This window comes from Augochlora pura, chromosome 3 (assembly GCF_028453695.1).
Source record: "Augochlora pura isolate Apur16 chromosome 3, APUR_v2.2.1, whole genome shotgun sequence".
Classification (NCBI taxonomy): domain Eukaryota; kingdom Metazoa; phylum Arthropoda; class Insecta; order Hymenoptera; family Halictidae; genus Augochlora; species Augochlora pura.
This window is the reverse complement of record NC_135774.1, coordinates 9,729,619-9,753,742: the sequence shown is the minus strand read 5'-3', so window position 1 is coordinate 9,753,742 and position 24,124 is coordinate 9,729,619. Positions and strand designations below refer to the sequence as shown.

Sequence of the window (24,124 nt, the reverse complement as noted above, 5' to 3'; positions counted from 1 at the left end):
ACTGATTCATCGATGAACCTTTAAACGGACGATTATTAAGGTATCCGTGTAGTACTCGTGTGCGGATAATGTCCGAGCAAGAATATTCTTACAGAAGCCACTGAAAATTGGCCGGACAACAAAGGATCATAGTAACTTTCGCGCGATAGTGTTGGGTACTACTATTATTTCCAACATGAAGGCAGGCACTTTATTGTGGCTATTGCAGGCGATTGAATGGCTGCCTCGTCCAGAGAGTGCACATTCTGTTTTGCTGTAATTAATTTTACGTTACTTGGTGATTTACACGTGAAATATTCTCTGCCTCGTATTATTTGGTAAGTCTTTCGATACGTTTTAAGAGCCTTTGGAAGTACGATTGGTACGACGGCGGAATTATCGTAATACTCTCGTTTCTGTGAAACGTGCTCGTAAGATTTACGGCCGGTTATTTATTTCTTGCTAAACATTACGTCCAACAATTTTTTTCACGAACGTCATCCTCTTTGTTGATCAATCGATTCCGACGGCACGTCCACATCCCTCTCTATGTACTCGGAAAATCATTCTAATATTCTGAGTGTACAGTAGTTGTCAGAACTAGTAGTTGAACTGTGACACACTATAATAGCACGTTGTACTCACATGAAACAACATCTTCGGTTGCTCTTCGAAAATGTGCCACTTGATTCCGTTAAATTTTTTGGAATATTTATGCATATAGTATACAAATTACCAGTGATCCAATTTCACTAAAGGAAACCAACACATAATGCATTTATGGTAGCACATATAATTTGTTTGTTTTCAACCAGTAATTTGTTTATAATTTCTGCACTTATTTTTATTATCACACCACAGTGATGCAGAATGACCTTTTGTACTAAAATAGGATTATAACTAGAAGCATAAATATTTATAAAAGTTTATTTATTTATAACAGGTTAATTTTATGGATATTTAAGAAATTGGTACCCTTTAGTGACTATACTTTTACCATATCCTAATTCAATTGCCTTTGATAATGTGTTATATTTATAAGGTGTTTGTGAAACTTAACAAGTCATTTCCTACTCTAAAACTATGTTGTTTCACATTGGTTTAATCAATACTCTAATATGTTTCTCTAAATTCTTGTAGGGTTGGTGAAATCATAGCAATAGCAATAGCAATATACGAAATTCTGAAATGGAAAAGAGCGCGTACGGATCATTGTGTCGCGCAGAGAGAAATAATGGAGCCGATGAAGCAGCAATGGACACGGGAAGCAATGATGAGAAAGTGGCCATTTTGGATGCAGGGTCACAGTATGGTAAAGTGATAGATCGAAAGATCCGTGAACTAAATGTTTACAGTGAAATTCTACCCCTTGAGACACCAGCATTTACCCTCCAAGAAAAAGGCTATAAGTAAGAAAACAATAATCATCGAGAGACATCTCATGTGATTAAAATACTTTTCAATTCAAATTATCAATTGTTGATGAAATTGTAGGGCTATTATAATTTCTGGAGGGCCAAATTCAGTTTATGCAGAGGATGCTCCTGGATACGACCCGGATATCTTTAGAATAGGAATTCCGGTATTAGGTATCTGTTATGGGATGCAAATGATGAACAAAGAGTTCGGTGGTACGGTAAGACAAAAAGATGGTCGTGAAGATGGACAGTTTTCAGTCGAGGTAGATCCCAAGTGCCTATTGTTTAAGTAAGTAGACCCGAAAATTTCTCATCCCTCGTTTTCTGACATCCTTGATTTCTAAATAATCGATTGTCATCGTAGGGGCTTGGAGAGATTACAAATAGTACTGTTAACACATGGTGATAGTATAGATAGGGTGTCCGATGACTTTTGTGTTATTGCCAGATCGACGAACATTATAGCAGGAATAGCAAACGAAAAAATGAATTTGTACGGGGTTCAGTTCCACCCCGAGGTAGATCTTACATCTAATGGCAGAACGATGTTGCGCAGTTTTTTGTTCTCCATTGCCCGCCTCTCCGGCAATTATACGCTTCATGATAGAGAAGCACAATGTATTCAATATATAAAGGACACAGTTGGCAACAAGAAAATTGTGGTAAGGCACTACCAACGTACTGTTATTCAGTTTTCTGTTAAATCCATAAAATTTTCAATAGTTGTCCAAATAAATAAAATATAAAATAAATGATAAACTATACCAAATGATCGAATGTCGATTAAAATTAATAATAAATGATCGTAGTTGCTAGTGAGCGGAGGTGTGGATTCCACGGTATGCGCAGCACTGTTACGTAGAGCTTTAAACAAGGAGCAAGTTATAGCCTTGCATATCAATAACGGCTTCATGCGGAAAGGGGAGACGGAGTATGTGGAGAAGACTTTGGCAGAATTGGGAATTCGATTAAAAGTAGTCAATGCCGCACACTATTTTATGCAAGGGACTACGTCCGTTCCCTTGGACAACGTCCCCCCGATAGCCAACGCAAACGCTATAAACAATAAAGGGATATGTGGCACGGCTACAACCCCGAGAACCAGATTAACCAAAATGCTGTGCGCGACTATTAACCCCGAAGAAAAACGGAAAATCATCGGTGATGTATTTGTAAAAATAGCGAACGAGGTGATGGCGGAGATGGGTTTGAAGACGGAGGACGTGTTTCTGGGACAAGGCACCCTCAGGCCTGATCTGATAGAAAGCGCAAACGCAACAGCCAGTGGTAAGTAACCAGAATCGTTGATTGGATATTCTCGATATACTTTCATGAAGATTCACGCGGAATGCCATGGTTTCGTCTAGGTAAAGCGGACGCGATTAAAACACATCACAACGATAGCGATTTGGTAAGGGCGTTAAGAGCACAAGGGCGCGTGGTAGAACCCTTGAAAGACTTTCACAAAGACGAAGTTAGACAACTAGGACGCGGACTCGGACTTTCGGTCGAGACGGTAAGTCGACACCCATTCCCTGGTCCCGGGCTCGCAGTACGTATTCTCTGCGCGGATGAGCCTTACATGGATAAAGACTTTTCGGAAACACAGGTAATCATCTTTATTTTGCCAACAGAACTATATCCGTTTCCCTTTGTTCTACGTTCTCTTGTTTACAGGTAATAGTGAAAATAATGGCAGAATACGAGCAAATGCTCAAGAAGAAGCACGGATTGCTGAATCGTGTGGAAAGTGCGACCAGTGACGTCGAACGCCAGAATTTGCGACAAATTTCGAGTCGTCGTCACATCGCTGCAACTCTATTGCCTATACGAAGTGTAGGAGTACAGGTAGGTAACCGAGAAGATACTAGTGATCGTTGGAAGACATCATACTGTAATTGCAATCAATTGTGTTGCCAGGGAGACCGAAGGAGTTATAGCTACGTCGTAGGTTTGTCCAGCGAAGAGAACACGTCAGAAGGAATAGAATGGCAGGACTTAACGTTCCTCGCGAAACTGATCCCGCGTGTATGTCACAACGTGAATCGCGTGTGTTACATATTCGGATCTCAATTGCACCATCCAGTGACGGACATCACACCGACTCATCTGACGTCAAACGTGATAGCAACACTCCGGGAAGCGGATTATGTAGCAAATCATGTCTTATACGATCATAGATGTACGGGGTCTGTCAGTCAAATGCCAGTAGTTTTAATTCCTATACATTTTGATCGTGACGCTGTCTCTCGGATACCTTCATGTCAACGTTCAGTCGTTCTTAGGCCGTTCTGTACTAATGATTTCATGACTGGCACTCCGGCTATTCCGGGCAAGGATCTGTCGATGAATGTGAGTTTGAGCAATCTTTAGATAATTATTGCAACATCGGAACAATTTTTATGCTAATCGATATGTGTTTCTGTTTGTTCAACAGGTGGTGAAAAAAATGGTGATCGAAATATCTATGATACCCGGTATCTCGCGTGTTTTGTACGACTTAACATCTAAACCACCGGGAACTACCGAATGGGAGTAGTAAACGCTCATCCCTAACTCAACCCTTTCTATTTTTTCACCATCCCTGCGCGTAACGACTACAAAGTAAAAAGTATATTTAAAAATATATATATATATATTACAAAAATACGTACGAATTCGAGGTTTGACTTCTTACCGATTTATATAAAACCTTTGAGCAAAATCTTCTTTCAAAAAATCGTATGTTCTCGATTGTAAATTAATGTGTTAACTGATGAAAAAAAAGATGAAAAGCAAAGAACTCGAAAAATCGTAAAAAAAAGAGAGATAAAGAGAGAAAGAACGAACTAACGAACAATGATACCGATACTGATACTGTGTTCAATGAAATTGAAGGTAAGTATCATATTTGCTTGTAAATAGGTTTCTTATTAACCTCATTGTAAAAATATTAATTTATTCAATTCCGAGAAATTTACATTATATATCATTGTTACACTGCAAATGATTGCATTTGATTGGTGGTACCATTAGATTGCTGTTATATTCGATCTGCATATAATGTTGAACGTATTTTACTGTTTTCCTGTATGTCCTATGCCAAATGCAATTTCCAGTTTTTGTCATACATCTAGAAGAATATGAACATAAATAAGTTAATGTATTATGTCTTTAATACCATTTTTATTTATCAAAGATCGCAACTGAGTAAAACGACAACTATTCCCTGAATCCTATGTGTTGTATATCACTGAATAATCCACCCGTTGCTACGACACGGGTGAAACCACGAATCTTGCATACAATATAGGTAATACCTATGCATGGTTTTCAATAAAATATGTAAATCTTCGATGCGTCTCTTCTCTGGAAGCATGCTGAGAAATGTTGCGAGTGATAAAAAATCTACTTCGTTCACGATCTTAGAATTAGTGATCCATATTTGTATCTGCATCTTCACCTGCAACCGTGTATTTTACATTTGTATTTATCCTACAGCCGATGTAAAAAGGATAGCATAACTATCGAGCATGTATATCCCTTGTGCCCCGTAAAATGTAACTCGATCGAAATTTAACACGATGATGCGACGATCACTACCAATCACTATCGCTAAATAGTAAAAAGAACATTTTCTATGCTTTCCGATGAAGACGTGTTTCACCAAACAAAACTACCATAACTATCGATTTATAACGATAACTTAATCATAAAACTACCTGTTCTAGAGGTAGATTAAGTAAGCGATTTACAAGATCAATTAAAATGTCTTGATGTTGAATTGAACTTTCATTGTCTTCCGAAATAGTGCGATTATGAGAGAGTATGGCCTCGGCTTCGTCTCCGGTAACTCGATCATTCGTTGATCCGATTTCACTCAAGCATGGCAATATGCACTTCGAAATACCATTGCCGGCACTTGTGCCATCATTCCGAACCGGTATACTTTCACAATCGTTTTTAGTCTGTTTAGCTTTAAACGCGTCCAATATCCCTTTCTTTTTAGCATTTTTCGTCGACGTTGCTTTCGAATTTTTACCACTGCTCTTCGTTTTACGCTCAGTCTTTTTGCTTCCTTTCACGACATTCTCATTCCTCGTTAACAATCCTCCTCCGAATTTGCGTACCGGCTCCTCTTTCTTCGTTTTCGAAGACTGTGCCGACTTCTTAGCTGTACAATAATTTTCAACTTCGCGTTTCATATCATCCGACAACGCGGCCAAGAATTCTGGATCGACTTGCGAAAAATTTATTATATCCTCGTCGCGATTAGGTTGTACTGCGTTCGATACTGTGTTCGAACTAACTGCTACATTACTCTCTTCTTTTGTCGTGTTAACCCCGTTCTTTTTATCTTTGTACTCGTTAAGAATTTCGTTTCGTATATCCTCCGGAAGTTCTATTAATACGGCCATATCTATTTCCTGCAGAGGCGGCATCTCCACCTTCGCCGGCCTCGAAACTCCCGGCTTAGTTTGTTTAAAAAAATTTTCTGTCAATGTTCGCACTTGGTTTTCGGATTTTTTCGCAGTTTTTGAGGCACCGGTACTCGATCCTTCCCTATCGTTCCTCTCTGTTTTTTGAGCATCGATAACTTCCTTCCGAATATCTTCCGGAAGTTCCAAAAGAACAGCCTCGTCTACGTAAGAAGCAACTACATCTTTTTGATCGTCGTTTATATTTTTCGAAATTGATAGAGCGAAAGTTGAAGGAACGGATGTTGATGGAGCGGAAGTTGAAGGAACGGATGTTGATGGAGCGGAAGTTAAAGGAACGGATGTTGATGGAGCGGAAGTTGATGGAACGGATGTTGATGGTGCGAATGTTGAAGGAACGGATGTTGATGGAGCGGAAGTTGATGGAACGGATGTTGATGATGCGAATGTTGAAGGAACGGATGTTGATGGAACGGATGTTGATGGTGCGAAAGTTGAAGGAACGGACGTTGATGGAGCGGAAGATGATGGAACGAAAGTTGAAGAAACGGATGTTGATGGAACGGAAGATTTTTTTATGAAATCCATAAGATTGCCATTATCTTTACTCTTCTTCGTGACGAAACTTTTCAAAGTCATATCGCGAGATTTGATTTTTGATATCTCTAATTTGGTCACCTGTATGCCGATGCCTCTAGCATCTTCAGGCACTTTTAGCATTTGATTCCAGAGAGTAATCACTTCCCTAAAAGCATATACTTATGAATGCACTTAAAAAGTATAGAGATAACCGATCAACTTACTTTGCTATAATATCAGGATCATCGATAGAAGCGATAAGATTTTTTGATTTGGTCATGTAATCGCACAATCCGTGGCCCATAAATTTTGCAGTTTCTTTCGGTGCTTCCTTGGCACGAATCAACAATTTCAAAGTAATAACCCTACCCCTGGCGTTGATACTTTTTAATCGATTGGATACCTCGACGGATAACTTTTTCAAAAAGTCTGTCGCATCTTCATTGCTCTCGAACCTTATCCCGTAATTAACTTCTGCAGAAACGGATTTTCTAACATGTTCTAAATTTAATTTGGAATGATCTATTCCGCGACACATGTTGTACAATACTTCTCCCATCTTTTTTCCTAATTCCTTTTGCAACATTGATAAAGAGATTGTCTGTAATTCCGCACAAGTGCGGACGTTCATGGAATGCAATTTGTTCGTCGTAGTCCAACCGACTCCTAATTCGAACAATCAAATGAATCATTTGCAAATTAACTACGTCTGTCTAACTATACTTAATCAGCTACCCTGTTCATCTCTTACCTGGCAAGTCTTGCACGTCAAGTGCGCCGATGCATGCATCGATATTTTGTTTCAAATGAAACTGACCGTCAGGCTTTGCCTTCCTAGTTGCTAGCCTCGCCAGCAATTTATTGCTACCGAATCCTGTCGACACAGGACACCCTGTCTTCTCCTTAATCTCTCGCCTAATCACGTCAGCAAACTCCAATGGCGTCACAGAATATTCTTCGAATATTTTTGTGCAATCAGCGTACATTTCGTCGCAACTGACCGCTTCGATATTTAACGTGTACGATGCTACAGTATCGTACAAGATGTAAGATACTTCTGTGTATCCATCGAAATCGTATGGCATTGTTTTCAAATTAGGACATATTTTCAAAGCCTCCCCTAGGAACATGCCATTTTTCAACCCCGCTTTCCTCGCCTCGTAAGAGCAAGACGCTATTTCTGATAACGACCCTAACTCGTCTTGTGCACTATCTTTACCTACAGCCTGCCTGTTACCCTTTGCATGGGTCACTGCAACAGGCAGCCCTTTTAATTCTGGCTTATTCCTGAGACCAACCGAGACAAAAAAACAATCCATGTCTATATGCATTATTACTGTTCCCTGACTACTATCTGCCCTATTCTCTTCTTCCAAATCGAACATATCATCTTCAAAATTATTCTCGGAATCTGACATGGTCTGGTGTAACTTTAAATCCCTAAATTCTTTCAATTTGACTAGTCCAGGAAATTTTCCATCACTTTTATCCCTTAACTCATTGACATAATTTTTAAAAGTTGCTCCCATAGTTGAAAGGTGATGCAAACGTGAATGACTATAAAATTCTGATATGAATTCTGGATTTTTTGTTGAATTAGACTCTTTTGAACCATGGGCTACAATAGGATTCGAGACTTCTTGATTTGTGGCTATACTTTTCATTGTATTACTTTCATTATCATTATCATTTGGTAAAATGGTGAGGTCATTGCCTTTCTTCGTGTTATCATGCACAGTAACATTTGACCCCATTAATTCATCTACTCTTTTAAACTTTAATTGTGGTTGCGTATCAGTGCAATTCGAGTAAAGTAAATATTTTTGGAAGTTCAGTAGTTTACCAGCCTTAATGCTATCTACAATCCACTCTGGTTTGCATATAGGCATTGGACTCTGGCTTTTCCTGAATAATACTATTTTAGAATAAGGCAAATTGGATGCGATAATGTGAGTTGTGGCTTTAGGTCTCATATAATGATGATAAATGCCCCCATGTGCCATCATTAAACGGCGAAGCTCATCTGCAGATGGATTTGTATAGCCATTTACAAAGATTGCTACACCTTCCAGAAGGTTTGATGCATTTTTGAATTCTTTAGTTGCCTCATTTTTAAACTGCTCTTCCAATTTTGCAGCTTTCGCAGCCATATACCCTCCCTAAAATTCTCATATTATAACTAAAATCTTGTTAATTTTGTTTATAAAAATATAGAAATTTGTTTTTACATACCCAATCTTCGAATCCATTTTCCCCCCATGCTTCACCTTTTTTCTTTTTCGACATTATTAAAAATATTAGATAAAATGCAAAAATACATAAGGTAACCTAACTAAAATGAACGTACATTCATAAAACATTTTATTCTAGTTTTAGATACATACGATTTGCATACGTCGGCATAATGTTTCGAAAAATCGGAATACATTACCGGGCATTGAACTGTGTAAATGAGCAATTGTTTGGAGGAACCTCTTTCCCATGCAGAAATAATCGCGTCCAATTTAGACCACAATGTAAGGCCATTTCACTTGCCATTATTAACTACATGAATGCATATTAAAACCAACTATTATTCTGTTTTGCGTGTATCATTGTGAAAATTCCCCTTATTAATAATAAATATGCAATGAGTAGAGACACGTGTATATATAAAAATAATTTTTTCGATTTATTCAACAACTGTTTGGGGATACAATTTAAATATTGTGTACTGGCAGTAACTATAAGTAACTATACAGATTAGACTATAGATTATTACATTACATTACATTCTCACCCATCCAAATTTAAAAAATGGTAGTAATGTATTAGGGTACTATGTATTTGTGTGTACTGGAATTGGTTAGGGAATTATGGCAGAAAACTTTCCACACTCGCATACATCAAAAACAATAAAATATATATTTTCTATTGTAACAACAAGTAAAAAATAAAAAATCGTATCAAACGATTTAATCTCTGAGAAGGATGTCCACAGAATGTACTGTTTCTTTGTTCATCAACAAAGTTCATTAAAATGTATTATAAAAATACTAGACATGTGTCTTAAATATAATTTGTGATCATGTTTGAAACAACGATTTCACGAAACAGTACGTAAAAAATTATGAGACTTTAGACTACAAGAAAATTGTATACTATAAAAAAAGCACAATAAATGTTTTTTTAACTGATTAGAATTGTGTGCATGTGTATAAAAAACATACAATATCTAACAGTATGCAGTGTACTGGAAGAATAAATATTACACTAAAAACATGTGGTGTTGAAAAACTGATGACAAGGTCAAGTATAAATTGGAATATTTCTGCAGATACTAATTCTCTGTGTACACATACAAGTGCCAAGTTCAAGATCTATTCATAGTTATTGGAAATAATTTTTATACATTGAATTCATTTGCTCCAAGAAAATGAATGTTAAAACAGTATGTGGACCTAAACGTGCATAGTAAGGGAAGAAACCTTTCCACAATGAAAACAATCCTTCATTTCGACAAACTCGTACTATAACATCTACTGCACCCTTAAATTCAGGCTTACCATCCACAATTTTCATGTTTTGTATTCTGCAATGAATTCATCATGCAAAGATGCAATATTATTCTCACATTGACATACTACTGCAGTTATTTTTGTACTTTCATATTTACCTTGTTTTTGCAATATCAACTGGCATAGAAGCAGCTGTTGTTACTAAACCAGAAATCATGGAGCTAACAAAGTGCAACTTAATATTCTCCTCAAAGTAGCCTACTCAACAAATAATAAGAGAATTATGGCAACCTATTGCTACTTGTTTGGTGGTCTCATTAGCAGTTGTACGAACCAGTGTTAATCAGAACCTCTTTAGTCTGAGAATAAGAGGCCAATTGAGCAGCATTGACAACCATGGCTCTGCCCATTGTCGGAATAGTTCCCCTCCATAATGCTAAAACACCCTCCTCTCTCAGTATACGAACCAGTGCGTTAAATACATTTTTATAATTCCTTCTTTCGGCTAAAAATAGAAGACTGTTCAGAGCAGGGAATAATCTAAATATCCTAACAGAATATCAAACAAACTATGAACATACCAGCAGGTAATCTGCCATCTGCCGTCATTCTAATTAAAGCAACTTCTGCAGGAGTGCCTACAAATGCTCCTACACAACCAGCAGCACTACCTATCAATGCTTTGACAAGAAAGCCAGATTGATTGTTCTTTCTGAATATACCAGACAATGAATAATAACAGATTTCATGTATATAGTTCTCGAGCCTTTCTTAACATTTTATTTACTAATATAGCTTAGTTACTGTAATATACTCACGAGGCAATTTCAAACAACCAATTGTATATGCCAAGTCTGGTTGTTGTATATGTACCTTGACGCAATAAACCAGCGGACAAACCTGAGTAAAAAGCAAGGATTCCTTCTCTTTTCACGATGGAAGATACTATACTTATTGTGGATGTTTTTGTACCACTTAATTGCATTCTATTTTTTATTAAATCTAATGGTTGAACAAAACATGTTGCAGCCATTCTAAAATGAAACAGGATAAGTTGAATATGAATCTGTGATTTTACAGACTGTAGATATGCGTAGCAAATATAATGACCATAATAAAAATTGGTTTGAGGCAAGGAAGTGTTTCAAAAATAGTATAAAACATACAAAGATATTTTTAGCATTGAAAATATGGAAACTAACGCTTTTACATAACTTTTAAATAATATTGTGATATTTCCTGAATTAAAAGATTTAACGCTAATAATAAGTAATAAAATTGAAGAAGCAACAATAAAAAAATAATAGAACAAACCCTGCGGTTCCTCCAAAAAGGAACTTCACTCCATTTGGCACAGTCTTTTGATTACTCATTTTGACAGTAGGTATTGTCTGACACTTCAACAATCAGTGAAACAATTCAATTACCCGAACGATTATAAAACGTTATTAAAACGAGTTGAGTTTTAGAAACAGGAGGATCCAAAAGTGATAAAATAAAAAAACAAGCCACGCCGCAACGTTGACTAGTCACGAGGCGTGAACTGATCTAAATGAAAGATTATCGAGTCAAATTCCATCTTTCATTACCCAATACATGCTGAAATATGTATAAATTCCGGACGTTTAGCGACATCTTGTAGTGCCGAAGTACCGACAATAGCACAGCTGATAAAGGGAAACTAAATGAAAACCGAATTACAAGTCGTAATAATAAACAAATTAATAGCGCTGTATAACGCTGTTGATAAAATGATAACAAGATAAAGTACTATAGCAAATATCAGCAATTTTTATTAATAAACAATTCTAATAAAATTGAAATGAAAATTAAATTTCTGCGCATGCGCATGTATGGTCGAATGTGCGCGCGCTGCACCCACACTTGCATGCGTTTACACTCGTTCGAAATTTCAAGAGTTTTAAAAGCATTATTTAGACAAATAAATGCACAATAAGGATTAATATTTCTTGATTATACTTAATCATTGAATTTTTGTTTCTTCTTTGTGCAATAAAATCATCTATTACACGTGATAAGAGCATGTAATGTACCGTTGACGATACGGCTTTTCTGGAACGTAATTGCATTTCTTACGCTGCATGCATATCTATTATCCTGTTTCCGACAAGTCATAGTAAGAGAGTTATTCCGTGATTTATAAAAAAGCAATTGTACATATTCACCAGTTGCAGTCACAGCAAACAGACAAAAAAAGTGCTAATTCGGCAGAAAAAGTTAGATAAACGTATTGGAATTGCTTCAAGGTCATAGGCATGCTGGCCCCAGAACAGTTGAAAGCGTATACCTTCGAATTTTTAGTTGAATAACAGAAAATACTTACCACAATCGATGCACCTGAGTCTGGTGAGTAGATATGGTATAAGTTTTTCATTAGGACACACCAATTACCAACTATTCTTTCAAAAATTATTGGAAACAACAACGAAATAACACTTTACTCTAGAAGGACCTCACGGTAGTAACGGCGCAGGTCATGTGATTCACTGCGCATATCAATTTGAAAATGTGGTTTGCAAATGTGCGGAAAAATAAAAGGAACTCTATGGAAAAATTAATCGAGTAAGAAAATTATGAAAGTTATAACTTACAAATGATTATAATTTTTGAAAAAGCTCAGAACATCATTGTTTAGCAATCTTGTTATCGGAGATGGCGTGCAACTACTGTAGTAGAGATGTCATGTTGAATGTGCAATGGCGGTTTTAACGTGACTGCTGCATTCTCTCCAAAAAATGTCTGAAAACTTGTTGAAAAAGACGTCCAACTGCAAATAAGTAATTACTAAAAAATTCTAGAGTACTTTCCACGTAAGTGATGACTATTGTTTGGAAAAATCAATCGATATATCGATCAAGATATCGAATAAACCGGTTTTAAGGAACCTCGCTCTTTTAAGGAATTTCACGTAATCCTTCTCATGGCAAATTTTTTCAAACGATGCATGCTGGACGAGATCTATTCAATTAATCCAGGGTGTAATGAAGTGTGATTGGTAATTGGACAAGGTTGAAAGATACACGAGGTTTTATATTTCAATGATTATTTTTATTTGTCAGTTGTCATAATGAGACGAATGAACGAAGGATGCCAATTATACGATGCACACTGTACAATAAGCATTCAAGAATATTTACAAACATTTGAAATATTTCCGAAATGTAGACTGGTTTTGCACTTGTCGACTGTGTTCGCTATTTATTGTTATTTCTCTGTGTAATTAAAAAGTGTGATACGCACATTAATGTAACGCGGTATTTTTTTTTTAAACAATCGCAGAAAAGATTTTTACAATAGGCACAAGATAGAAACTGAAACGGTAGCCGTGAAAGCATTCTGTAAAATTTCTGCACGTTATCAAGCAACTAGATTCGTTAACAAAGATACTTTCAGGATCTCGTTACTCCCAGACAGAGTTGGACAATATTCAACGCAATTAACGATTAACTTTATAATTTAAGCGGCATACACTTGCAATTAACTAAACTAAATGTTTAATCACCGATTGGATGAGCCACTAATGTTTTAATCACCGTATTAAATCAATTGCTATTTTTGAGGATTAATGCGATTCAATTGTGAGCTTCTGTTCGATCAATCGATTGCAATATTTTCATTAATTAATGAACGATTAATGCCCAACTCTGCTCCCAGACCGTGTAACTAGAAATATATTTCTATCGTTTTAGAATTGTAGCTTTCTTTGTTTTCTGTGTTTATACAATATATGAATAATTCCCAGCCGATGTAATCGATACAAGCGATATGATAAACTGGGTACTCGACGCCATTAAAACATTCATTCTCGATCGTGGTTAGAATAAATGATTCGTTCGATAATATTTCGTTCGAAAACAGTTGAGTATATAGGGATTTGAATAATTGAATACGGTGAGATTTTTCGCGTTGCCGATTCTCGGAACGGAGGCAGACGGTGAAACGCGTTCAAGCATAGTGTTTTGATATTCGATACTCTCCCGAAACGAAAACCAATGGTCGTCGCGCCGGTTACACAGATATGTATATGTATCGCGTATTGTTGATTTCTTTAACCATTTTCGGTAGTTTTCAAGAGCAGTGAGAAAAATAGATCTCCGTTTTAAGGCCGTTGCATCGAAGTTCTCTCTAAACTAGTACGATTAAAAACCTTTGCGATAAAAAATTTAATTAAGTTTAGCTAAGGTTTCTCGTAACTTCGGTATCCTCGCACCTCGACGTTAACTTATTAACTAAGTTTATACGGGGAAAGTTATGCGCGTACTTACGTACTTTGCGTACGCGTCCGTGTATGCACGTATATGCATCGATGATCCATACATTGTCGCGGTCTAAGGCGAGGCAATTTTCCCATCTTTTGTCGTTCATGTTTCTTTTGTTTAGTACCAACGATGAGTACAGCGTCGAATTCGTTCAACAATATACATCCTATTATCTGTTTTTGTTTCTCCTTTATTTTTCCAACGGTCCTCGAGAGTTTCTCGGATTCGAGCGTTATGATTTAATCGTATTTTGTGCTTATTGACATTCTCTTTGTATTATATTAGTAACGACGAGCGTTTCCATTCTCATCGTTCGAAGAGTGTAAAAAGTAGTGTAGAATACATGAAGTAGGTTAAGACAACGTTACATTATACGAGATGTTGTTGTTTTAGCTTGAACGATAAAGGTGAGGAGCATAGAAATAGTATAACAAAATATATGAAATATTTATAAAACAGCTACTTCCATTGGCATTTGTAAAAACACAATGTTATTGCGATCGCAATTAATTTTTTTTACCTTTTTCCTCTCCTACGTTATTAACCTATTGGTCTCCGATGAAATAACAAGGTTCGATTATGGTCTGGGAAAGGTGATCTCTAATATTGCATAATGTTTTCGCGTTTATCAACCCTTGAGTGGACTTTCATCGATAATTACTGGATACGTATCGATGTCGTTCTTCGTGGATTTCTGCTTGACCAAAAAATCGATTTCTTATCGAGCTTGTTTCATTGTTGAGGTCCACTCGAGGTTCGAAGTTGCACCCTTTGCGATAAACAGGGACGAGAACGGAAAGTGATTTTCACAAATGCCGATTGAAGACGAACAAATACAATTGTCGTGCATGGCCAAAGCCGTGCCTTATCACATATTCCCGATAGCGACGTATGTATACTATTTACATGAAATCCGTTCAAGTATTACTTACAAGTTGGATGTACACTCGCGCGAATACATATCTCCCTATGATACATACGACAACATTGTGTGTCATCTACTAGGAAATCAACGGATTCGAATGCAACAAGTACACGTTCGAGTTTAACGGCTACTTTACAGTGACTATTACACTAATTTTGGACGTCGGCGGATGCATCATCGAAATCTCTTGTGCACGTTATTGCTACGCTAAAAAGTTTCCCCCTTCCTTCGATATTTTTAAAGTCCTCCCATTCCTGGAGACGACTGCGATATGAAACGTTAAACGTTCTTCCCATTCTCTATTCCCATTGTCGATCGATTCCCGAGAACACTACCGATCTTTTCGCGATCTGTTGATTTATTTATAGGGCGAATTCGTTAGAACACGTTTTAGATACACCTCGCGACAACTTGAACGAGACCGTCCCAATAACTAGGTTAATTAAATCACAGCAACACGTACATACATGGAATGATACAAGCGAGATTTTTCCGAAGAAAAATAGGTATTCCCAGATACGTATTTACATCGACGTTCGTGTTCACATCGGAGGAGGGGTGGTGGGATCGGTGTTAAAAAATAGATCTCATATAAAAACATTTCGTCGATCGTCGCGTGTTAGGTTTAGGTGAAATCGGTTGGTTACGAATATGAGAACATTGCACGAACAGCATCGCAAGTTTGAAACACTTTTAAATTCGAATTCTTGATTGTACACGTGCCTGAGTAATAGAGGTTCCGATCTTACAGAGAGGCCAGCCGCCGTCGAATTTGTTCAAGTAGAAACGTTTCGAGGGAATAAAGGCATATATTCCCGTCGTTCATTAAAAATCATTTAACCCGCTCGACCGCCTCTCGCAATGCAATGAATTAGCGGCCCGGTGCTCTAGCTGCAACTGTGCGAGAGAGCCACCCTAGCCGCGCTGCGATAAAATAACGTTAACGAGGGTGTAATTTCGACCGCGCCCTCGTCCATAACTATCGAACCGATGAAACTAAGGCTGTGCCTATCTCTGTTTCGCGCCTAGACCATACAGACCATTGATCACACGCAGACCTTAGGAATTCCACGACGCCGGTAGACAGAGTACGCTTCATAGAACAATTCGAATAGCTGATTTCTCGCTAGCTGGTCTCGTTGCTGCTTTCATAGCCGATCGCTTCTCGATTTCGCGCTCGATCGGTGTCCGCGTGACAAAACATGGGTACGTACAGTTCGCCGGTCGGTTAGCTCCTCGTTGCCTGATCATCTGATATGTCTACTCTCGGAGATGTTCATTTGTCGAACGGATCGAATTTCAATGACCTTGACTCCGGTAGTCCTCGCACGTTGTTCATCGCCTGGTAGTAGGACACGTTCTCAGCGTCGCCGGCGCTGAATCTGTGCGACTTGTTCTCCGGGTCCCACGTGGAATTCGTTCGTCTGTATGAACGGGTAGGAATGTGTCGGGCTCCGTGCCCGTTGCCGAAAACATAACTCTCGTGCCCTGTAATCGTAATGGAGCAATCTCCTTTTCAAACATGAGTGACATTATTCTGCACCGCATCCATCGCAAAGGGGAGGTTCTCTAGATGTCCAATTAGTTTTGGAGAACTAACGTTTAAAAGCTATAGTATCCCAACTTTTATTAAGTAATACGAGCGTCATTCACCCGGACAATTTTACTTTTTAGAATTTTATACATCTGTGTTAGTAGCAGACGTAATTGGAATAGAAGAGGAAAACCTGAGTCTTGATTGTAATGGCGAACGCTGAGCATTTTATTAACCACCCCTCCCGAAGTTCGAAATGCACATCGACATAATTAAAAATATATTTGTTTCCTTAATTATTACACATCTTCATGCGTATTGTTTGTATATCATATTATACAGTTACTTCAACTACATACTTTTAATGCATCTATACCTTTCAGAAATTTTAATTCAAAACATCATTCTTTCATCCGAATAATAATTATAAAATCTCATGTTTCTTACGTAGGACAGAAAGATTATTAATAGTGGACTCCGACTTCATTTTTCTAGGGAATATTAATATTTCCGGGTGAATGACATTCGTATTAGCTAAGATGATGAGATATTATAACTTCTACCATTTTTCAAAACTAATTGGATATCCGAGAAACCTCCCTTGTTAGTTTTCTCTGTTATCAAAATGTTACCTTGCGACGGCGTAGGCGAGTGCGGCGGGGTACCGGCAACAGGCGACAGGGGTTCGTAGGGCGGCGGGGGCGGCGACGATGGCGAGGGTGTCGGGGACGGTGGCTGCCTCAGAAGAACGTCTGGATCGAGTTCGAGAATCCTGAGCACTCGGTGAGGATGCGCTCGAATCCACAGCTCGAATAGATCCACTGGCCATTCGGTCTGCGTTGATCCGTCGCTCATCCATGTCACCGATGGGTTCCAGCAGATTGCGTCCGGCGGATGCGACGAACTTCGCGCCAGTACACCGCTGCCTCTGGTCGTTGGCATCGGCAAATTAGGGTTGCTTTGCGGCGAGTACGTTAGATTCTGCAGAGCTTGGATTGCGTTTCTCACCTGTTTGCATGGAATCGGTTACGCGATACGTTTATCTGTGTTGGAAATTATAGAGCTACAGCAGCGAAGATATATATTTCTTGACGATTCTAGGGTGAGTGCAAAGAGGTCAAGCATGTTTCTCTTACCAGGAAGCACCCCTGTCTTAGCCATTTTGTGGGTAATATTATTTCAGGAATATTATTCTTGTTCTTTCTCAATAACCGAAACATGCCGGTCAAATGACCGTTTCGATAATTCTTTTCCTTTAGTTATTGAAAATACAAAGACATAAAGTCATTAAATAATCTTCTGGCATCTCTATTGTTAAGTGTTAGGATCCAATACCTTCTATTACATACTCTAATGGATTTTTCCATTTATAGATAAAGAAATTAACCTAATAAATCCAATGTTGTAATTGTTATAAGATATCACAGACGGGTCATTTGTAACGCTCCGTACGGTCAGTATAAAAATAGTGGTACATATATATATATGTTTGAAAAATTATAATTTATGCCATTAAATTTTCCATGTCGATTAAAATGAGCGGAGTCACATTTTTTATATTCAAATTGTTGAAATTATAAAGCCTCCTTTTTCTCAAGAAACGACAGAATAAATTCCCTCATTGCAGCCTACGTTATAATAAAAATAGCGAACAGTTCAAATTAATTCGATCGTGTCATTTTCATAAAGCAATACACGTTGGCTACTTTCAGAGACGATAGGTTTAGTGTTAATCCTTTTAGTTGATCTTGTTAGTGGAATCCTTGACGTGGAATGTTTACTTTATCTCATCCCCCGCGAACATACCTCGGAACTCAGCGTAGCCACGTCCTGGTGCAAAGTGGACACTTGGGTGTCGAGTCTTTCCACCGATCCCCGGATATGCTCTTCCATGGATTCCTGTGCGATCATCTGCGCCGCTCTTCCTCTCGCCAACACGCTTCTCCCTGCTCTTCTGCCCTCCCTATATTCGTCCCTGTTTCGCGAAACGTACCACTTGAGCGATGACGGCGCAAAGAGAGTCGGCAAACATACCTGAACTTGGCGTGCCGTGGACTCGATGTATGCAGGGGTGATTTGTTTGGCGGCGATAAAGGCGAAGTTTCCCCCTCGTCGGGCACATTTTCATCGTCTTCGCTGATCGATGGTAGGGTCAAAGAGGGTCCGTTCATATCCGATTCTTGCTATAAAAGTTTGAAACGGAAACGTTGCCACAGAAATTTCTCTCTTTTCTCTCCCCTGTCCCCACGCATTCAACACTTGTCCACCACAATAGGTTTCGTCGGTTTTTAAGAACCGGTATTTTTATCGTAAAATTCGATAACCCAGTTTAAAATTTTCTAAATAACTATTTCTTTAAAAACGTTAATAGTTTTACTTGAAATTGCTTCGGGTACGAACGTGTAGTTAGTAGAACCAATTTTTATAAGCAAGTAACAAAAATAACTAAAAATTTATATTTACTATTTGACGCCTTCGAAACGATTCAAATTTCAAGAAATTTTGTGTCACAATTAAGAACAAGATTAAGTAATAAATCATTTAATCTATACTTTGTCTCTTAAAATAATATATTCTGAATTATATCTTTCTATGTATAAAATATATTTGATTTCGTTGTATTTTTATAGTTCCATAGCTACGAAATAAATTTAAAAATTCTAAAATAAATATAGCTGTATTTTAGTCTTTCAATTACGTTTGTATTCTATTTTAAAATTCGAAAACTGTTTTTTTTTTAAATATTGGAATTTGAAAATGGTTTTATTCAACATTCGGTCTTTATATAAATTCTACACGATGTATTGTTCGTCGGAACTGACTTACCTCGGCCTCGTATCCCTCCCGTATATTGTAAGTGAGATCGTGCTGTATGTCTTGCGCAAATTCGTGCTGATACTCCGGATAGAGTCGCAAAACTTCGACGAGACCGTGCATGTGTATGCATTTCAAATCGCAGTAAGTAAGCGCTTTCACGTCGCAGCTCGACTTGACCACGACGTCCGCGGACCCCGAACCACCTGTTCCACCCCCGTTGCTGCCATGCTGTAGGTGAACGTTTATGTCGCATCCGACCAAGTCGCCTTTCCCTTGAAAGTGAATTAGTCGCGGTTTAGAGTGCCGGGTTTAGGACGTTCGGGATTCGATGTTGCTGGCATGGTGGCCGTACCTAAAATCGCCACGACCATGTCGTTTTGAACGACTTCCATCGATCCGTTGCACAAATAGTAAATGTAGGAGAGGGCGTCCCCCTTGTGGATCAGATACTCGCCCGGGGCGCAGAAATTATTCCGAATTCGTAGCGAGAGCAGTTTGAGGCAGCCTTGGGAGGCGGTCGCGAATATCGGTAAATTCAAAATCTCGCGATGCAGGTGCATCGAGACGTCCCCCCTCAGCTCCTCGGGGAATTGCTCGAGGGTCTAAAAGGATTAATACACAGGCTTCGTCTCATTACTCCGCGAATTGATCCGGCCCGACAACCGACAACGACGATTACATCGCGCCGGGTCGGGGTTTCTCGGCGTCTTCGTAACGCCGAGCCTAATTATTTGCGTGATACGACATTATACCTCGTGTATGTCGATACCGTGGTTCAGGGACCACATGGTCTGGAAATAGTCTTGCATTCGCTGTTTCAGTTCGTCTGGTATCTGATGCAATACGAAAAAATCCTTGAGATCCCGCAATTTTGTTTGGTAGAGCGATCTTCTAGAGTAAATTCTTTGAATGATCGCCGTCACGTTACCAAACACCACAGCATGCATCAGAGCTGTAGCATACACGATATGTACAGTGTGGAAATATTCCCTACTGCAAATTGATGTCAACTTTATTCCGTACCAATTAACATCGTTCCCGTCTAGTACACGAAAGGTAAACTCGGCTAACTTCGTGATCGTTTTGATATTTTCTTTGCTAAATTACGATATCGAACTGATATGGGGAAGGACTTGGGAAAATATAAAATAATTTCGTATGAAATATTAAACATTGAAATATTTGTACAAGCAAATACTATTTGGTAATATTTTTCATTTAATGCAGAAATCAAATACTATTGAGAAATATCATTTCAATAAATGTTTAAATTACGAGAAAATACTATGTAGTATTTACACGTGAATTCAGATGCAGAGTAATGTATTTAATTTAAATGATTACACGGAAGATTACATTGTTTTAACTGTATATCATCCAAAATGGAAATTTCGTGGGTTACCTCAAAATCGGAATGGCGACAAAATATCGTTTATCAAAATTGAATGAATAAAATCAGATCCATATGTTACCAGTAATAAATGAGAATTTTTGATTTGTTCAATGTTCCGTCGACATCTATACAGTTTTATAAGTAATAGTGTGCACTCGTCCGAAATGGAATTGTTCCACTGATATAAAAATGTTTTAAAAATTACTCGACAATCAGAAATGTATTTCCAGAATGTAATACCGAGCATACAATAAAGCAAACAGAGCAAGTCAGTAACTTATATAAATTGCTCTTCTCTGATGTTTTCAGTTAATTATTTACAAAATAAATATAGACATTATTTTCGATCACTCGTAAAGAAAATCAATGTTTTATATTGTCGAGAAAAATAAATAAATATTATCAATAAAAAGTTATGCTATCATTATGGCAGGATTTTTAGATATTAGTTTGCAATTGTTTTAGTTCTCAGGCATATTAGAAAGGGCCAAAAAAAGAGATACGTGTCTTTTCATATTGTTCTGTTTTTATATTTAGAGGGTGAAACTACCCTTCGAAGTTCATGAGATAAAATACGAAAGGTTGTTTAAAATTAGCTCAAAAATTATTATCAAAGTTGATATAGATTTTAATTTTTTAAATATGTTAAATAAAGTTCTTGATGTTAGTCACTTTTATCATTGAGTAAACTACCCTTGCCTGTTTAAATGTATATTTAATGGTTTGGAAGCCTGCATAACGATTCATGAAATTTTTAATAAACCCTAGCAGATAAAATAATGACTGCTTCACGATAGCCAATTGTTTTGGGCACAGAGAAACATTGTTGATGACGCGACTCGTTAGTTTTCTCAAGCTGTTCCTAGAAAACATGAGCTCACGCTCAAAACAAGATAAGAATTCACCTACCTTTCGTAAGCAGAAATAACACTAGTACCATTATTAGACGGCTGACCTTTATACAAAATAAAAATGTTGTTCAGCAATTGTATGAAGCGAGAGTTCAATAAAAATGTATCTTTCCTTTTAATAATATTAATCAATCGAAAATTATATTCTTACTCAATGTTTGCAATAAATGTATAAAATCCGCCGTTCAATCGTTACAAATAACAATTCAATGCTTACATTCTGTCAATTTGTATCATTTCAATATTATGTAGCTTCATGTTGAATAATTTATACATTTCTGAACTGTATGTAATTAAACAACACGTGTCCTTTCAAAATCAGCACGAAAAACGATGTGAGTAAATGTACTTCACGATCAAAAAGGTTTGCCTATACCACAGAATTTATTTAAATCGTGGTTTTTATTAGCTAAAGTAGAACTTTAATATTACTTGTTCAAATTTTGATCAATCAAAATCAGCATCAGTTTTAAAGACTGAAAAAATATCAAAGATTATTCTGTATCAGGAAATTACCCGAGTATACTCTACTCTCTCTTACCCTCTCTTACTGTTTCTCTCTCTCTCTCTCTCTTACTCTCTCTCTCTCTCTCTCTCTCTCTCTCTCTCTCTCTCTCTCTCTCTCTCTCTCTTCCGTTTCTATATACCGAATATTAACGCATCGCACACGAATTCTTAGCAAACAAACATGCCTCGAGCAAACCGATCCGATTGATTATCCGATGATCCATCGATAATCCAAACGGACGGACGTGTACTATACTGATCGATGATGATTACTAACCGCCAATAAGCATCGCGCAAATGGAGAATAACTTCTCGGAGAACGTGTTGGCGGACACGTTGCCAAATCCTACGGACGTTAAGCTGCTACAAGTGAAATACAATGCCGTGATGTAGCTCTCCGCGTGAGTCACGTTTTGCACGGAAATCTTTAATCTCTCCGCCAGCGTGTGAAGCCAACCTGAAAAATTGCCTCGATTAAAGTTCCGCCGAGCTGCGTTCGCCGACATGCCGAAAAATCAAAATATTCCGTTGATCCCGGGCGCGACCCAGCCCGCCGCTTTAAAATATGACGCGAATGTCGGTCACAAGTGTGCCGACGTCGATAAAATCTATTCGATCGTATTCAAGTAGAATGCAGGACCGTGTGCACTCTTAAGGTGGATAGCAGATTCAATCTCCGTGAAGCTTGCCGAGTCTCCGAGAAAGTCCACGAGGAAAGCTCTGTATACATGCATGTAGATGCCTGGAGTGGCTCAGACTCTCGCCGATCTGCGATCGGACTCCCAGCAGCCACCGCAGCGCATTATTAATTTAAGCGAGCATTTATCACTCGCTTAGCGAAATTAGACGGTACAATTTCGCCGTGGTACGCGGAGGGTTAAAGTTTGCCGACCGCCGTGTGCAGCGCACCGCGGAACAACAGTTTCTGCGCTCGATTCACAGCTCTCCGTAGACGAGTTTCCTCGAAATAATACGCGCGAGACTAATCTGTATATCTAGGCATGTACATCCCGCACACACACATGCATAGCGGAATAGATGCTCCGCGCGCGTGGCAAATCCCAGAACGGCCCAGGAGTGGCTCTCCTTCGCACGAAACGTTTCCCGGTCCGTCCATAGGACGACGGTTCTCACCTGGACACGGCTCCCAATTACGAGACGTCGACTTACCGAGGTCCCAGTCACTGTCGTTCTTCAGTCTTTCTTTTTCCGCGATAACGAACCAAACGCAGGCCATCCAGTGCGCCAACAGGATGAAAAGTAGCATCAACATTGTCAAAATGACGGCGCTATATTGCGAATATCTGTCCATCTTTTGCAGCAGCCGCGCTAGCCTCAGCAATCTGGTCAACTTTACTAAATGTATGTTACCATGGCCAGATTCCTGCGATAAAAGACTGCGGTTAGTAATCGTGACCTGCCAGTGGGATCTGGGGACGCGACTGGCATACACGATTTTTATTACGGGAAATATTTACGCCGACGTTTATGCGTTTTTCCTCGACGATTTCGATATCCGTTTTTTCCTGTCACGCATAGGTTGTATGTAACTTCACTTTGATAATAATGGTTCTGGCAAACAAAACTTTTTTCACAGACAATGTTTGCACCGATTCTTATGTATTTTTCTCGCTGAATCCGAATTCGGAATCCGTTTTTTTCCTATCACTAGGCTGCGAATTTGATGCGTTTATGACAGAAGTAGGTCGATCAAACACAAAAACAGTGAGAACGTCGAAAGGAATTTTAAAATATTACTACGGTGCATTTAAATCATTCAGGTGATTAAAGGACGAAATCAATGTCTATGCGTTCTATGTAGCTTTTATGCCTCGTAATTAGTGCAAGCAATTTTTATTTTGCATG

General features: G+C 38.3%; 4 protein-coding genes across 5 annotated transcripts in view; 1 reads left to right on the top strand and 3 right to left on the bottom strand.

The window, feature by feature from the left end:
* The first annotated feature begins 189 nt into the window (after positions 1–189).
* Positions 190–4,431, top strand: Bur (GMP synthase burgundy). The gene is made up of 9 exons (XM_078196724.1): positions 190–317; positions 1,120–1,388; positions 1,474–1,686; positions 1,762–2,059; positions 2,207–2,684; positions 2,765–3,006; positions 3,075–3,245; positions 3,318–3,749; positions 3,835–4,431. The coding sequence occupies exons 2-9, from the start codon at positions 1,168–1,170 to the stop codon at positions 3,934–3,936; spliced, it is 2,157 nt and encodes a 718-aa protein (XP_078052850.1). The 5' UTR covers positions 190–317; positions 1,120–1,167; the 3' UTR covers positions 3,937–4,431.
* Positions 4,316–9,026, bottom strand: Rev1 (Rev1 DNA directed polymerase). Its single transcript, XM_078196723.1, has 6 exons — positions 8,627–9,026; positions 7,146–8,553; positions 6,619–7,060; positions 5,099–6,560; positions 4,697–4,839; positions 4,316–4,509 (listed from the first exon to the last, which is right to left on the bottom strand). Exons 1-6 carry the CDS (start codon positions 8,678–8,680, stop codon positions 4,359–4,361), a joined length of 3,660 nt encoding a protein of 1,219 aa, XP_078052849.1. The 5' UTR covers positions 8,681–9,026; the 3' UTR covers positions 4,316–4,358.
* Positions 9,027–9,040: 14 nt separating this feature from the next.
* LOC144478645 (mitochondrial 2-oxoglutarate/malate carrier protein) lies at positions 9,041–11,484 on the bottom strand. The gene is made up of 6 exons (XM_078196725.1): positions 11,206–11,484; positions 10,710–10,925; positions 10,473–10,603; positions 10,226–10,396; positions 10,050–10,149; positions 9,041–9,965 (listed from the first exon to the last, which is right to left on the bottom strand). The coding sequence occupies exons 1-6, from the start codon at positions 11,262–11,264 to the stop codon at positions 9,764–9,766; spliced, it is 879 nt and encodes a 292-aa protein (XP_078052851.1). The 5' UTR covers positions 11,265–11,484; the 3' UTR covers positions 9,041–9,763.
* Positions 11,485–12,962: 1,478 nt separating this feature from the next.
* The window catches only part of Elk (Eag-like K[+] channel), a 42,730-nt gene continuing 31,568 nt past the window's right edge, over positions 12,963–24,124 (bottom strand). The window contains exons 8-16 of one of the 2 annotated variants that reach the window (XM_078176843.1): positions 23,429–23,642; positions 22,536–22,715; positions 20,200–20,399; positions 19,800–20,049; positions 19,457–19,719; positions 18,665–18,813; positions 18,437–18,605; positions 17,263–17,638; positions 12,963–16,608 (exon numbers count right to left, since the gene is read on the bottom strand). In XM_078176843.1, coding sequence (XP_078032969.1) covers positions 16,373–16,608; positions 17,263–17,638; positions 18,437–18,605; positions 18,665–18,813; positions 19,457–19,719; positions 19,800–20,049; positions 20,200–20,399; positions 22,536–22,715; positions 23,429–23,642 — 2,037 coding nt within the window. In that variant the 3' untranslated portion in view covers positions 12,963–16,372. The remainder of the gene's footprint in view (positions 16,609–17,262; positions 17,639–18,436; positions 18,606–18,664; positions 18,814–19,456; positions 19,720–19,799; positions 20,050–20,199; positions 20,400–22,535; positions 22,716–23,428; positions 23,643–24,124) is intronic. The other variant, XM_078176844.1, reaches the window with a different exon arrangement.

Coding starts and splice junctions, on each gene's coding strand:
- Rev1 (XM_078196723.1), bottom strand. CDS start 8,680: ATGTCGAAAAAGAAAAAAGGTGAAGCATGGGGGGAAAATGGATTCGAA. Junction 6,561..6,618: donor GATCCTGATATTATAGCAAA/GTAAGTTGATCG, acceptor ATATGCTTTTAG/GGAAGTGATTACTCTCTGGA. Junction 4,510..4,696: donor TTATTGAAAACCATGCATAG/GTATTACCTATA, acceptor ATATTCTTCTAG/ATGTATGACAAAAACTGGAA.
- Bur (XM_078196724.1), top strand. CDS start 1,168: ATGGAAAAGAGCGCGTACGGATCATTGTGTCGCGCAGAGAGAAATAAT. Junction 1,687..1,761: donor CCCAAGTGCCTATTGTTTAA/GTAAGTAGACCC, acceptor TTGTCATCGTAG/GGGCTTGGAGAGATTACAAA. Junction 2,060..2,206: donor TTGGCAACAAGAAAATTGTG/GTAAGGCACTAC, acceptor AAATGATCGTAG/TTGCTAGTGAGCGGAGGTGT.
- LOC144478645 (XM_078196725.1), bottom strand. CDS start 11,264: ATGAGTAATCAAAAGACTGTGCCAAATGGAGTGAAGTTCCTTTTTGGA. Junction 10,604..10,709: donor TGGTTGTTTGAAATTGCCTC/GTGAGTATATTA, acceptor TGGTATATTCAG/AAAGAACAATCAATCTGGCT. Junction 10,150..10,225: donor AGAGGTTCTGATTAACACTG/GTTCGTACAACT, acceptor TTTGTTGAGTAG/GCTACTTTGAGGAGAATATT.